This window comes from Schistocerca gregaria, chromosome 4, assembly GCF_023897955.1.
Source record: "Schistocerca gregaria isolate iqSchGreg1 chromosome 4, iqSchGreg1.2, whole genome shotgun sequence".
Taxonomy (NCBI): Eukaryota; Metazoa; Arthropoda; class Insecta; order Orthoptera; family Acrididae; genus Schistocerca; species Schistocerca gregaria.
This window is the reverse complement of record NC_064923.1, coordinates 739,272,755-739,286,630: the sequence shown is the minus strand read 5'-3', so window position 1 is coordinate 739,286,630 and position 13,876 is coordinate 739,272,755. Positions and strand designations below refer to the sequence as shown.

Sequence of the window (13,876 nt, the reverse complement as noted above, 5' to 3'; positions counted from 1 at the left end):
GATGTTTAGTGCCTTGATACCATATCGAAAATAAGTTTCCTCTAGGCCTGCAAAATAGTTGTCAACTCCAGCCACCAATTCTTCGTTTGAACTGAATCTTGGTCCACTAAGAAAAATTCTCAATTCTGGGACATATAACAGGTGAATAACGCGGGTGTAGCACAATTCATTCCTTAGTTCGTGTAATTCTGCCACGGCGACGGCAAATGTGTTGTAAGTAGGTTGTTTAGGTTTTTATGTTGGTAACGCCACATAGCGCTCTGTATGAAAATCACTGGCTGTGCTGTGTGCTGTCTGTGGCTGGTTGGCATTGTTGAAATATTCTCTATTGTAGTGTTGGGCAGATGGATATCAACATTGCGTAGCGTTGCGCAGTTGGAGGTGAGCCGCCCCGCCACCAATGGTGGATGTGGGCAGAGAGAAGTCGGAGTTTTAAGAGCGGACGATCTGGACGTGTGTCCGCCAGAAAGAGTAAATTATATATATGTGTGTTGTTGTGGTCTTCAGTCCTGAGACTGGTTTGATGCAGCTCTCCATGCTACTCTATCCTGTGCAAGCTTCTTCATCTCCCAGTACCTACTGCAACCTACATCCTTCTGAATCTGCTTAGTGTACTCATCTCTCGGTCTCCCTATACGATTTTTACCCTCCACACTGCCCTCCAATGCTAAATTTGTGATCCCTTAATGCCTCAAAACATGTCCTACCAATCGATCCCTTCTTCTAGTCAAGTTGTGCCACAAACTTCTCTTCTCCCCAATCCTATTCAATACCTCCTCATTAGTTACGTGATCTATCCACCTTATCTTATATATATATATATATATATATATATATATATATATATATATATATATATATATATATATATATATATATATTCACTTTTGAACACTATTAAGGTAAATACATTGTTTGTTTTCCATAAAAATCTTTCATTTGTTAACTATGCCTTCAGTAGTTAGAATCTTTTATTCAGTCGGCAGCATTGGCGCACGCTGTATTTCAGTAGTCTGAGTAACGAAGATTTTTGTAAGGTAAGTGATTCATGAAAGGTATAGGTTATTGTTAGTCAGGGTCATTCTTTTGTAGGGATTTTTGAAAGTCAGATTGCGTGGCGCTAAAAATATTGTGTGTCAGTTTAGTGTTGATCAGAATAAGTAAAGAGCGAAATGTCTGAGTACGTTCAGTTCTGCTCAGCTGTTTGAAAATCGAAATACGTAAGAGGTTTCATTAATTTTTCCAAGTGGACGTTTCAGTGTGCTGGCGCGCGTCAAGAGTCGCGGCACCCATCTTGCAGATACTTTTTCATTTCTAATTCTTCAGTTAAAGTGTGATATACCCTTGCACATGACATCTGACAAGCCACGAGAAATTTCACAAAATTTCGATCGACGATCCTTGATGACCGGTTTTGTGCACTTTTGCAGTGATTTCTGGAGTAGTGACGCATCTTGGCCGACCACATCGCGGATCATCATCTACACTCTACCGATCAAATCTGAACTTATTTTTCCTCTTGGCAACAGTTGAGTATGAAGGAGCAGAGTCCCCCAGTGTGTTCTGAAAATAGCCTTGAATGTCCTTTGCTCTGATACCTTTCTTTGCCGGCCGGTGTTTACGTGCGGTTCTAGGCGCTTCAGTCTGGAACCCCGTGACCGCTACAGTCGCAGGTTCGAATCGTGCCTCGGGCATGGATGTGTGTGATGTCCTTAGGTTAGTTAGGTTTAAGTAGTTCTAAGTTCTAGGGGACTGATGACCTCAGAAGTTGATCTCTCTCCTCAGCAGGGAACCGAACCCAGGCCCCCGTGCGTGGCAACCGACACGCTGACCATTCAGCTAAAGGGGCGGACGTTAAGGACTGCAGTGTGACCTTGCTGATGTCTATGGCACCGAGCAGCGTTGCTGACTGAGATGGCCGAAACCAGGTAGATGGGTAGACATGTATTGAGAAACCTGCCAGTGCACTGTAACGTACATAACGTTGTGGAACTTAAGACTGAATTTAAGAACATTTTAATGTGGCTCTTAAATTTAATGGTTTTGGTTATTTTCTTATTCACATGAGCACAATAATAAAGGGTGAATGAAAAAGTCCTTTACAACTTTTGAATGATACAGAAATTTATTGAGGTATCTTACAGAATCGGCAGACGGGTAATTTTATATAAAACCATCTTACATTTCACATAAAAGTGTAAAGTGTCATTTCGACGATGTGCCTATCATTTGTGATGCAACAGAGACCCCACTGGTTCAAATGGCTCTGAGCAATATGGGACTTAACATCTGAGGTCATCAGTCCCCTAAAACTTAGAACTACTTAAACCTAACTAACCTAAGGATATCACACACATCCATGCCCGAGGCAGGACTCGAACCTGCGACGGTAGCAGTCGCGCAGTTCCAGTCCATGGCGCCTAGAACCGCTCAGCTAATTCGGTTGTCAGTTTCAATGTCCAAATGGTATTATTGCCGGATGTCTTTGCTCTGTCGTTGTGTGTTGTGGAACCTTTGTCATCTCCTTATTATTAGTCCAAAGTCAGATCGCGTTATAAATAACCCATATTTTCCTTTTGGGTATATTTACCAGGGCGTGAATTGTGCTTATATTCCTCTACGAACGCTTGTGGTAAGGGAGTGGTAGATTCAAATTGTAACCGAGAAAGGCTGTCGTCCTCACTCCCTCGTATGTGTACGGCGTTAATAAAGCGAAACAGGTGTAAGAGCAGGCCGCCGACACCAGACAACAAAATCCCCTCCTGTGACAAATGATGGACATGCAACAGGCATCGACCACCGATTTTCTGACATGTAAAAGGCCCCGCGTCCGCTTGCGTTTATCCCTCGCTTCTCCCGTAAAAGGCTTTTACGCCGGCGTTGACGCGGACAGAGAACAAGGAGGGCCTGCTATCGCGGCCACTTACCTGCGCCGTACGCCGCATAAGCGGGGGCATTTCCAGCGAAACGAGCGCCGCTGCGCGCACGAGCGGGGTATATAATTTATTTTACATATCGGCGACATCTGTGCGCACAAATTGACAAGGCGAGCCGGTCCGGCGCGCGGACCGCTGCGCCATTGGCTGCCCGCGCCCGCCGCTACGACTTGATCAGCAATGCGCCGCCCGGCCCTATCTGGCGTCCATCTGCAGACCGGAGACCATCCGCGCCACATCTCGCCCCATAAATCTACCATCGCCGGCAGCCCCAGCGCCCCGATCGCGTCTCATAAGCAAAGTACGAGCGGCCGCGGCGAGGAAACGGAGCGGCACTGTCTGCTCGCCGCACCACACGCTCTCCGCCCCTGTCCTAGGAAAGCATTCGGAAAACTAGAACACGACCTGATTTTACGAAAGATTATTGTGCAACGAGAGTTAAAAAGGACTTCACTACTTTGGAATGATACAGAAATTTATTGAGATAACTTACAGAATCGATAGATGCTTCATTTTGTAGCAGATAACCTAGTATATGGTGTCGGAAGTTCCATGCGGCTTTTCGCAGGTGATGCTGTAGTATACAGCGAAATTTCAGCATTAGAAAATCGCAGCGAAGTGCAGGAAGATCTGCAGCGGAAAGGCACTTGTTGCAGGGAGTGGCAACTGACCCCTAACATAGATAAATGTAATGTATTGCGAATACATAGAAAGAGGGATCCTTTATTGTGTGATTATATGACAGCGGAACAAACACTGGTATCAGTTACTTCTGTAAAATATCTGGGAGTATGCGTACGGAACGATTTGAAGTGGAATGATCATGTAAAGTTAATTGTTGGTAAGGCGGGTGCCAGGTTGAGATTCATTGGGAGAGTCCTTAGAAATTGTAGTCCATCAACAAAGGAGGTGGATTACCGTTCGACTTATACTTGAGCATTCCTCGTCAGTGTGGGATCTGTACCAGGTCGGGTTGACAGAGGAGATAGAGATCCAAAGGGGAGCGGCGCGTTTCGTCACAGGGTTATTTGGTAAGCGTGATAACGCTACGGAGATGTTTAGCAAACTCAAGTAGCAGACTCTGCAAGAGAGGCGCTCTGCATCGCGGTGTAGCTTGCTGACCAGGGTTCGAGAGGGTGCGTTTCAGGATGAGGTATCGAATATATTGCTCCCCCTACTTATACCTCCCGAGAATATCACGAATGTAAAATTAGAGAGATTCGAGCGAGCACGGAGGTTTTCCGGCAGTCGTTCTTCCCGTGAACCATACGCGACTGGAACAGGAAAGGGAGGTAATGACAGTGGGACGTAAAGTGCCCTCCGCCACACACCGTTGTGTGGCTTGGGATTATAATTGTAGATGTAGATGTAGAATCTTACGTTTGATTCAGGATAGTGCATTAGTACCCCATTCCGCCAGCAGGAGCGTGGTGCACACTTAAACGGCTACTTTCACTGGTGCGGAGTGTTCTCGCTGTGTGTTTTGGTTTAATGCAACGAACTTCGCAACAACTGTTAGGCTTCAATTTCACATCCAGTACGCTAAAGAACCTCCAAGCACCACCTCATTTCCTAACGGAAATTCGAGCTTTCCTCAATAATCGCTTTCCAGGTCGATGAGTTGGTCTTGAAGGGCCAATGGCAATTACACCTCCCTCTCTAGACTTGAAATCATTGGATTTCTTTCTGTGGCATTTGGTTAAAGACTGTATGTTCCTCCCCTACCAAACAATTTACTCAACCAGAAAAATCGAATCTAAGCTTCCATAGTACAACGTATTTTCTATGTGTGAAGAAACTGATCAACACTGGGATCGCCAGCCGGTGTGGCAGACCGGTTCTAGGCACTTCAGTCTGGAACCGCGCGACCTCTACGGTCGCAGGTTCGAATCCTGCCTCAGGCATGGATGTGTGTGATATCCTTAGGTTACTTAGGTTTAAGTAGTTCTAAGTTTTAGGGGACTGATGACCTCAGATGTTAAGTCCCATAGTGCTCAGAGCCATCTGAACCAGTGGGATCTCTGTTGCATCACAAATGATAGTCACATCGTCGAAAATGACACTTTACACTTTTATGTGAAATGTAAGATGGTTTTATATAAAATTACCCGTCTGCCGATTCTGTAAGATACCTCAATAAATTTCTGTATCATTCAAAAGTTGTAAAGGACTTTTTCATTCACCCTTTATTATGTGTGTTGGTAAACAAAGAACTAATTTTGGCACCGAAGATGGGGAAAATGGAAAAAAATGTGACATTTTTAAATATTTGTGTTGCATTTATATCCAGTGACCGAACCTGCGACAAAGATATTGAGACCAAAGCATCGATGGGTAAATGATCGACAAAGTCTCTACATGGACTGGTTATGAACAATACTATTACTCGACAGACTAAAAAAGGATATTCCATGGTATCACCGACAATATAGTTACTTATGGTTCAAAAATGTGGGCGCTTACGAATAAAAAAAGCGAAAATCAGCAGTGGAATTGGATTGTATGAGAAGATGCTGGATATCACCTGTGAAAACAGAATCAAAACTTCTAAAATATGAGGGAAAACCGAAGTGACACAATCCATAAAAGGCAGATTGGAGAATAAAAGTCTGCAGTGATTGGACATGGCAAAAGACTAAGAAATAACAGGAAGCGTAAGATGATATTAATGCGGACTACGAGAAAGAGTAAAAGGGGACGTCGTGTGAATTATATATTGATCGAGCAGTGGATGACAAGGGTTTAACAGCTTTCGATTGGAGTAACCGAGACTACTGGAAGGAGAATACGAGTAACATCTAGTAGGAAAACTCAAAAGAAGTAGAAAAAGAAGAAGAAGAAGAAAGTACACTTATATTTAAACATCCTTATGCCTTCTTAATCTTGTTTGTACCCGTATCTCCTTCCACATGCCTTGTGAGCTAGATGCTTCCCGTATGAAAGTGCTGAGTGTTTACTTGGTTCAAATGGCTCTAAGCATTATGAGACTTAACATCTGAGGTCATCAGTCCCCTAGACTTAGAACTACTTAAACCTAGCTTAACTTAAGGACATCACACACATCCATGTCCGAGGCAGGATTCGAACCTGCGATCGTAGCGGTCTCGCGGTTCCAGTTTGTAGCGCCTAGAACCGCTCGGCCAACTCGGCCGACTGAGGATTGTGGTCAGACGTTCTTGGAGGCAATGGTCTTGGCTCTTTCTACGTATTCGACCATACAGGCGCATCAGACGTTGTGTCAGCATATACCGCATTTTTCAATCTTGTGCAAGGTGACGTAGGATATGAGTGATATCTGACACTAACTGACGTGGGTCTTAAAGGAAAAGTTTATGTTTCGAATTCTTTTGCACTAACTAGAACAGTATTTACTGTTCAAGGTAATGGTGGCATGTAACCAAACATTGACAGTTATCTCCAAAACGGATTGTTTACGTGCACATTTTTATTGAAACGTTTTCTTCCTGTTATCGTATACTTCGACACGTATCAGATTTCGCTGCTTACTATTATCCACCTTGCACATGTATTAAAAACAATATTTTAAAGTTTATAGATACATTGTAACAGATCTCGTATGGCTTGCAGCTCAGTACAAATACTTTCATTTGAATTTCAGGTGAATGGTCAGCATGTCTGTCTACCATGCTGAGGACCCAGATTCGTCTCACGGTACTGCCACGGATGTTCCTTTGGTGGGAGGACTGGAAAGGCTTGCACTCAGTCTCGCAACGGAAGTTGAGGAGCTATTTGACCGAGCTTCAGGTCACGAAAACTGACCACGACCAGGAGAGAGATCTGCTGGCTCCACGTCCCGCGATACTTCATGCCGTGGCGTAGGATGAGATGGTGGTCGGTCGGCACTGATAAGCCCGCCATGGCCTGTGGACGGAGTCTACGTTTACGTGTCAGTTTAAATTCATGCTGTTATCTGTAACAGTATTCGGGTAAACTGCTTGAAAAGTGTGCAGGTTGCGATTCGGCTACGGAAGGGGGTTTATTATACAGGTATTTAGGGCATAAGTGAAAGCATAGAAGAGAGAGGAATGTCAAATGACAGGCAGATTGTGAGGAAAAATGCTCTCGAACCGGCGCTGCACATACCTGCTGTGTTCGTTCCTACTGTGGTGCAAGTCCTGTTGACCTGTCGACGCCTCTTCCCAGAAGGGAGGAGGAGGGGTGTGGCTGCAGACGAAACAGTGACCGCGCCGCCGCTGTGTTCCTTCCCGACGCGACGCTGCAGGGGTGGGCGGAGACGCTGGACGCCACCCCGCCCGCTGACAGGACACATGTCGCGGCGGCACATGAAACGCCGGCTGTTTGCTGACACAACAATGGGGCCCCCTCTGGCGCTGTTGACAGAAGCCGCCGCCAGAAACGCGATACCCTCTCGAGCGCCTCGGCCGCCGCCGCCGCAGCAGCCGCAGCGGCAGCTACTGTAGCAGAGCCGGCTGGCTGGCTGGGTGTCTGCGGCCTGCCGCACCGCCACCACCAACAGACTCACCCCGCTACTCGCTGCTCGCTGATCGCGCCCTTGCGGGACTCCCAAGACGAGAATTCCTCCACTTCGCCCAGTGTCGATAGCGTTAAACCCTTGAGCGTGCGCGCCTATGTATAAAGTGCGCCAACCACAAACATTATGTTTTTAGAGCAACACACCGCCGTTTGACTGTTTTATTTTTTATTGTTTTTTTTTTAACCTATATTTCTAGCATTTGTAGACTTAGAGAAAGCTTTTAACAATGTTGACTGGAATTCTTACTTTCAAATTCTGAAGGTGGCAGGGGTAAAATGCAGGGAGCGAAAGACTATTTATAATTTATACAGAGACCAGATGGCAGTTATAAGAGTCCAGGGACATGAAAGGGAAGCAGTGGTTGGGAAGCGAGTGAGACAGGATTGTAGCCTCTCCCCGATGTTATTCAATCTGCATATTGAGGAAGCAGTAAAGGAGTAGGAACTAAAATCCATGGAGAAGAAATAAAAACTTGTAATTCTGTCAGAGACAGCAAAAGACCTGGAAGACTAGTTGAACGGAATGGAGAGTGTCTTGAAAGGAGGATATAAGATGAACATCAACAAAAACAAAATGAGGATGATGGTATGTAGTCGAATTAAGTTGGGTGGTGCTGAGAGAACTATAGTAGGAAATGAGACACTTAAAGTAGTAAATGAGTGTTGCTATTTGGGGAGCAAAATAACTGATGATGGTCGAAGTAGAGACGATGTCAAATGCAGAAATTTGTTAACATCGAGTATAGATTTAAATTTCACGAGGTCGTTTCCGAAAGTATTTGTATAGAGCGTAGCCATGTATGGAAGTTAAACATGGACGATAACTAGTTTGGAAACGAAGAGAATAGAAGTTTTCGAAATGTGGTGCTACAGAAGAATGCTGAAGATTCGATGAGTAGATCACATAACTAATGAGGAAGTATTGAATAGGATTGAGGAGAAGAGAAGTTTGTGGCACAACTTGACCAGAAGAAGGGATCGGTTGGTAGGACATGTTCTGAGGCATCAGGAGATCACCAATTTAGTATTGGAGGGCAGCGTGGAGGGTAAAAATCGTAGAAGGAGACCAAGAGGTGAATACACTAAGCAGATTCAGAAGGATGTAGGTTGCAGTAGGTACTGGGAGATGAAGAAGCTTGCAGAGGATAGAGTAGCATGGAGAGCTGCATCAAACCAGTCTTAGGACTGAAGACCACAACAACAACAACAAGAATACTCGGTAATGGGTTAGATCAGGTTGGAAAGAGAGATTTATCAGAGTAAGGAGTCCGTATACGGGCAATCATAATCATTACTGTTTCTTTAGCAGATATGTCATTAATCGTCTTCTGAAGCTGGAGATGTTATTCCGTTCCCTACTGTAAAGCAGGAGATTATTCCACACTGGGGTTCATGATTTTTCTATAATGTGAACGGATGTTCCCGAGACTGTTCTGCGACAACTGTGTTAAATCGAGGAGAGATGAGGGACGGTGTTCATTGTTAAGGCAGTAGGGAAGGCAGAGGGTGTGGAAATCTCTGTGCTTGTTTGCACGCAGCCAGGATCGCTGTGCATATGATGCTGAAATTTGATCAAAGAATAGGACATCACTGATATAACAAACACGGGCTTTCATAACCCGTTCCAGGTGTCACGAGCTTTCCTGAGAAAGACCTTGCTGGAAACATCAGTACTATCAATAATTGGAAGTTTAACTGTTCGTACGAGTTTGTTTTCAGGTCAAGGGGTAAAAGGTTTTTTATATTTTTGTAGCGCACGGAGAGGTGCTGATGCCTCCTTGCACGGTGCAGTTACATGCTCAGTCCAATTTAGATTTTCATCTGTTATGACTCCTAGACTCTTTGCGGTTGGAGAGAAGGTGATATTTGTCCCAGCTATGGTTAAAGATAGTAGGGATTCCCGATTTTTCGGGAGAATGAGTCTAGAATGACCAACCAGTACCTCTTTCGTTTCGGATGGGTCGAGGTTTAACGCTACATTCTGCGCCCATTTTGATAATGTAAACAGATCGACATTGGAATTCTCGACAGCTGTCTTCAGATTTATTGGCTTTGCTCTTTGATATGAATTGAGGTCATCAACGTACATGTGGTATCTGCAGTAGGAAAAAACTAATGAAAAAAATCATTTACGTACTTTGAACAAGTTATAGGACGTAATACTGACCCCTGGGGGACACATCATACCACTTGCCTCCATTTTTACTTAATGTTTCCGGACGTCAGGTATTGCTGGCGAACCGTCAGGTATGAGTGAAATCACGGCACTACTCTTGGCGAGAAACTTAGGTTGCTAAATCTGGGAGGTAAAATGTCAAAGTCATCAATGTCAAAGGCTTTGCTGAAGTCAAAAGAAGCATGTGATAGTTGCTTGTTGTGCAACCATAACAATAATAATACCACGAGGGCATTGCGGTTGAGGTCACTACATGAGCTTCTAGAAGCAGATGTGCCGAAGAAGCCGCTCTGCCGCCGCTGGACAACTTTCCAGTTGAGAGCCCTCAGCCTGCCGGTAAGGGGCGCGTACAGCCTCCAGCAGTCGACCCCGGCTTAGCTGTGGGCGTGTCCGGCGGCTGCGCTGCACGTGGGTCCCGGCTGTGGGCAGGGGGCGGGGCGGCCCGGCGCCACTTCCGGGACACGCCCACTTCCTCCTAAGCGGTCACCTCTTCGCTGTTTGTGACTTGTAGTACCAGCAGGTGGTATTTCACTCTGGACAATTTCAGGTTGAGCCTGCCGCTGTCATACTCCGTGAAGAATCTTATACACGTAGCCCTGGAAACAGAAAGGTAGGGCAAGGTTGCTCAAGTCGTAACCCTTAAGGGATAATTGATACATTTGGTAGCGTAATTTAAATAACACTATTTGTCTCAGCCAGCTTCCACAGAAATACCAATATCTTTTCTCAAAATGGGTTTTTAATATATTTCATATCTGTGCCTTCGTTATTATTAAAGCATCTGCTTTCCTAATCGGCACCATCGATAGTTAGTTTGAACATAAATATCGCAGAAATATTTCTTAATTTTACTTTCCACATGAGTGCATAGGCGATGTAGCTACCCTACTTTTACATATCATACACTGAATCGTACTTCCTTCTCGATTTTCCTTACACAGTTGACATAACCACATCATTCTGCGCTTTATTTTTTATACTAAGTTGTTATCTATCTGTCTCTTTCTTATTTATTTGTGCACATTTTTCTTCTTTTTATTTGCCTTTTTTGGCTTCTATTCTCCAAGGAGTTGATGTTAATTCTTTTGCTGATTTCGTTCGTTTCGTATTTTTCCTCAGTAACTGTGGTTTTACGCGGTATAGGAGATAAACAGCTGCTGCAATTTTGTTTCCGGGTCCACATTCAAGAGACACGGTAGAGGGTCCACACCGATTATTGAGGGATATTTTACGTTAGGCTACTTTCCAGATTTTCGCGTTTTTGCTTGAGTTCCATCAACCGTTTCTTGGCCTGATCGATGTACAATATCTACAGCTGCCGAGAATTCTTCCGGGTTGTATGGCCGTGGTCCATGGAACTCTTCTATCCCTGACTTTTCGTCCAAAGCTATGTTGGATGATACATTTGTGGTTTGCTCACATGGCAAAAAAAGCTTTAGAGGAATTCTTTTGTTATTTAAATAGAATAAATCCTGAAATCTAGTTTACCATGGAAATGGAGAAAGACAATGGAACATCCTTCTTGGATGTCTTCGTTATGAGACAGACTGATGGCAGCTTGAAACATAAAGTCTTTCGGAAAGCTACACATATCGACAGATACTTGCATAAGGATTCCAGTCATCATCCACAACAGAAAACAGGTGTAATTAACAGTCTAGTGGACAGACCTAAAATGATTTTTGCGCTGGAATACCTGGACTCCGAGTTAAAACATCTAAAGCAGGCTTTTAAGAAAATGGGTACTCTAGTAACGAAATAAAAATGGTTTTGTAAGCGCATAACAGGAGACCTAAGGACAACGATAGGACACAGCGATGGAAGAACACGGTTTCTCTACCCTTCATCAAAAAAAGTAACTGATCAAATGGACAAGATTTTAAGGAAGCATGACGTTCGACCGATTTTCAGACCAACTAAGAAAATAGGCCAAGCACTTCGTACCGTTAAGGATAAACGTCCCCCTCTGTCTGCTAGTGGTGTATACAAGATTCCGTGTACCTGTGGTAGGGCCTACATTGGAACTACAAAGAGAAGTGTGAATAAACGGTGGAAGGAACATAAAAGTCTTTGTAGACTAGGGAAAACAGACAATTCAGCCGTGGCGGGACATGCTCTTCAGTCGGGTGATCACGTAATGAAATTTTCGGAAACTGAAGGCTACATAGAGAAGCCATATAAACATGGTGATAATTTTAACAGAAAAGAAGAAGCTATGAATCTCAGTGATATATGTACAGTGGCACTACAGAATCGATGACAAGTTTTTATCTTTGACGTACTATGATCGATAGTTGTATTTTATCCTTGACAAGGTTTATCTCTGCTATCACGTGAAATCCAGACCACGCCCACTTTCCACAGTATTTAGGCCGTTCTTCGACGTTCGACTCGTCAGTCGGCAAGACTCAGCACAACCAGGAGCACCTCCGAAGATGTCCAACGTAGCTTTGGATGAAACGTCAGGGATAGAAGAGTTCCCTCGACCACAGCCATACAACCCGGAAGAATTCTCGGCAGCTGAAACATCCGGTCGTGAAAGCCTTCATTGTACGAATATCTACAGCAGCAGCTACAAAGTCGTTTCCTTTGCCGACATTTCTGTCACATGGCCGCAAGTCTGTTGCCTTAAAACCATTTGGGCTATGTCTATACAGACTGATCTGGGGTATGCATTACCGAGGGGTTATCCATGTCGGTTAGTTTTATGACACTGCCAGAATCTGAATACAGCCACGGAGATATCGTTTAATCATAGCTGTTATTCATTTTTTTAAAGAACATTCTGTCCAATGGCAGTAGAGGATGAGTTGTGTGAGCAGTAAATGATAGCTCGAGTCTACCATGATTACAAGCCAGCTGAAATGCCTCTAAATTTGTCGTCTGTGTGCTATGTCCATCCAACAAAATCACAACATTTTTCTCCTTTTCTCTATTTTTGCACGTTTTATGAAATGTTCTAAAAATCGGACAAACAGTTCTTCTATTTTACATTCATTTGACGGGCGTCCGAATGCTATATTTGATGGAGCTCCCTTTATTATAACGTAATTCTTTCTGCTGTGCTTAAATATTATCATCACAGGTATGAATTCGCCTGCTGTGTTCATTACACATAAACATGTCGTAAGACTGCTTTCTCCGCCTGTAATTGCGCCTCCTTGGAGTTTGCCTTTTCGGGCAATAACATTAAACAATTTGCGAAATGCGGATAATTTCATGTATTTGATCAGAAGTAAATTAAGGTTCATCTACTATTTACTCATATTTATCAAAAATCTCATTAGCACGCCCTCTGTTAAATCCCTTCCTTTGTGCCATCAATATTGCTTTAGAAACTATCGAGGACAAAGTGGGATGAGCTTTCATAAACCCGTAATACCATTTTTAACTGATTATCTTTTTTTTTTTTTAATGAAGTGATGGGGTGGATGGTATTACTCAGTAAGATGGTAGGCAATTTCCTTAATTCACTAATAGTTATTCCGAAGGAACTTGGTGCTCCCCTTCTACGGAGACATCCATAAAATTAGGCAAGTAGTCGCAATCACACATATTTATTGATAAAGACATTTCAACACTTCTCTAGTTCCTGCGAGTATGAATAGCGCAAAAATGTCCAAAAACAAACAAATGAAATTGCTTGACCAATGAAATTAGTTTGGAGTCTCAAGTTCACAAAATAGATAATTAAGTTCCGCAATACTTGGAACAGTCAAACAGTTTAAGGCGGGATATACGCGAAAGCGCCCAGAACTGTTTTTTTTTTTTTTTTTTTTTTTTTTTTTTTATTCATCTGACCAGAAGTCCGTTCCTGCTGCCACCGAACTTCACTAGCTCCCACTCTATCTACCTTCAACCTATCCATTTCCCTGCTGCACAACTAAGGGATCTAACATTCCACACTCCGGTATGTAGAGCGACCGTTTTGTTTTTCCTAATGACAACATATTCCTGAATAGTTCCCGCCCTAGATCTGCATAGGCGAATATTGTACGGCAGAAATATTTTACCCACGAAGATTCCGTCATCATTTAACCATACAGTAGAGCTGCATGCTCTGGGAAAAAGTTGCAGCTTTAGTTTCCCCTTGCTTTCAGCTCTTCGTAATAGCAGCAGAGCAAGGCCGTTTTTGTCGATGTTACAAGGCCAGATCAATCAGTCATCCAGACTCCTGCCCCTGCAACTACTGAAAAAGCTGTTGCCCCTCTTCAGGAGCCACACATTTGTCTGGGCTCTCAACAGATAC

At 43.8% G+C, this 13,876-nt stretch overlaps 1 protein-coding gene across 1 annotated transcript in view; it reads left to right on the top strand.

Moving 5' to 3' along the window:
* The window catches only part of LOC126267897 (SKI/DACH domain-containing protein 1-like), a 130,482-nt gene extending 120,376 nt beyond the window's left edge, over window positions 1–10,106 (top strand). Inside the window, exons 6-7 of the mRNA XM_049973208.1 lie at window positions 7,299–7,548; window positions 9,981–10,106. Of these exons, the coding sequence (XP_049829165.1) occupies window positions 7,299–7,548; window positions 9,981–10,106 (376 nt within the window). The remainder of the gene's footprint in view (window positions 1–7,298; window positions 7,549–9,980) is intronic.
* Window positions 10,107–13,876: the final 3,770 nt, after the last annotated feature.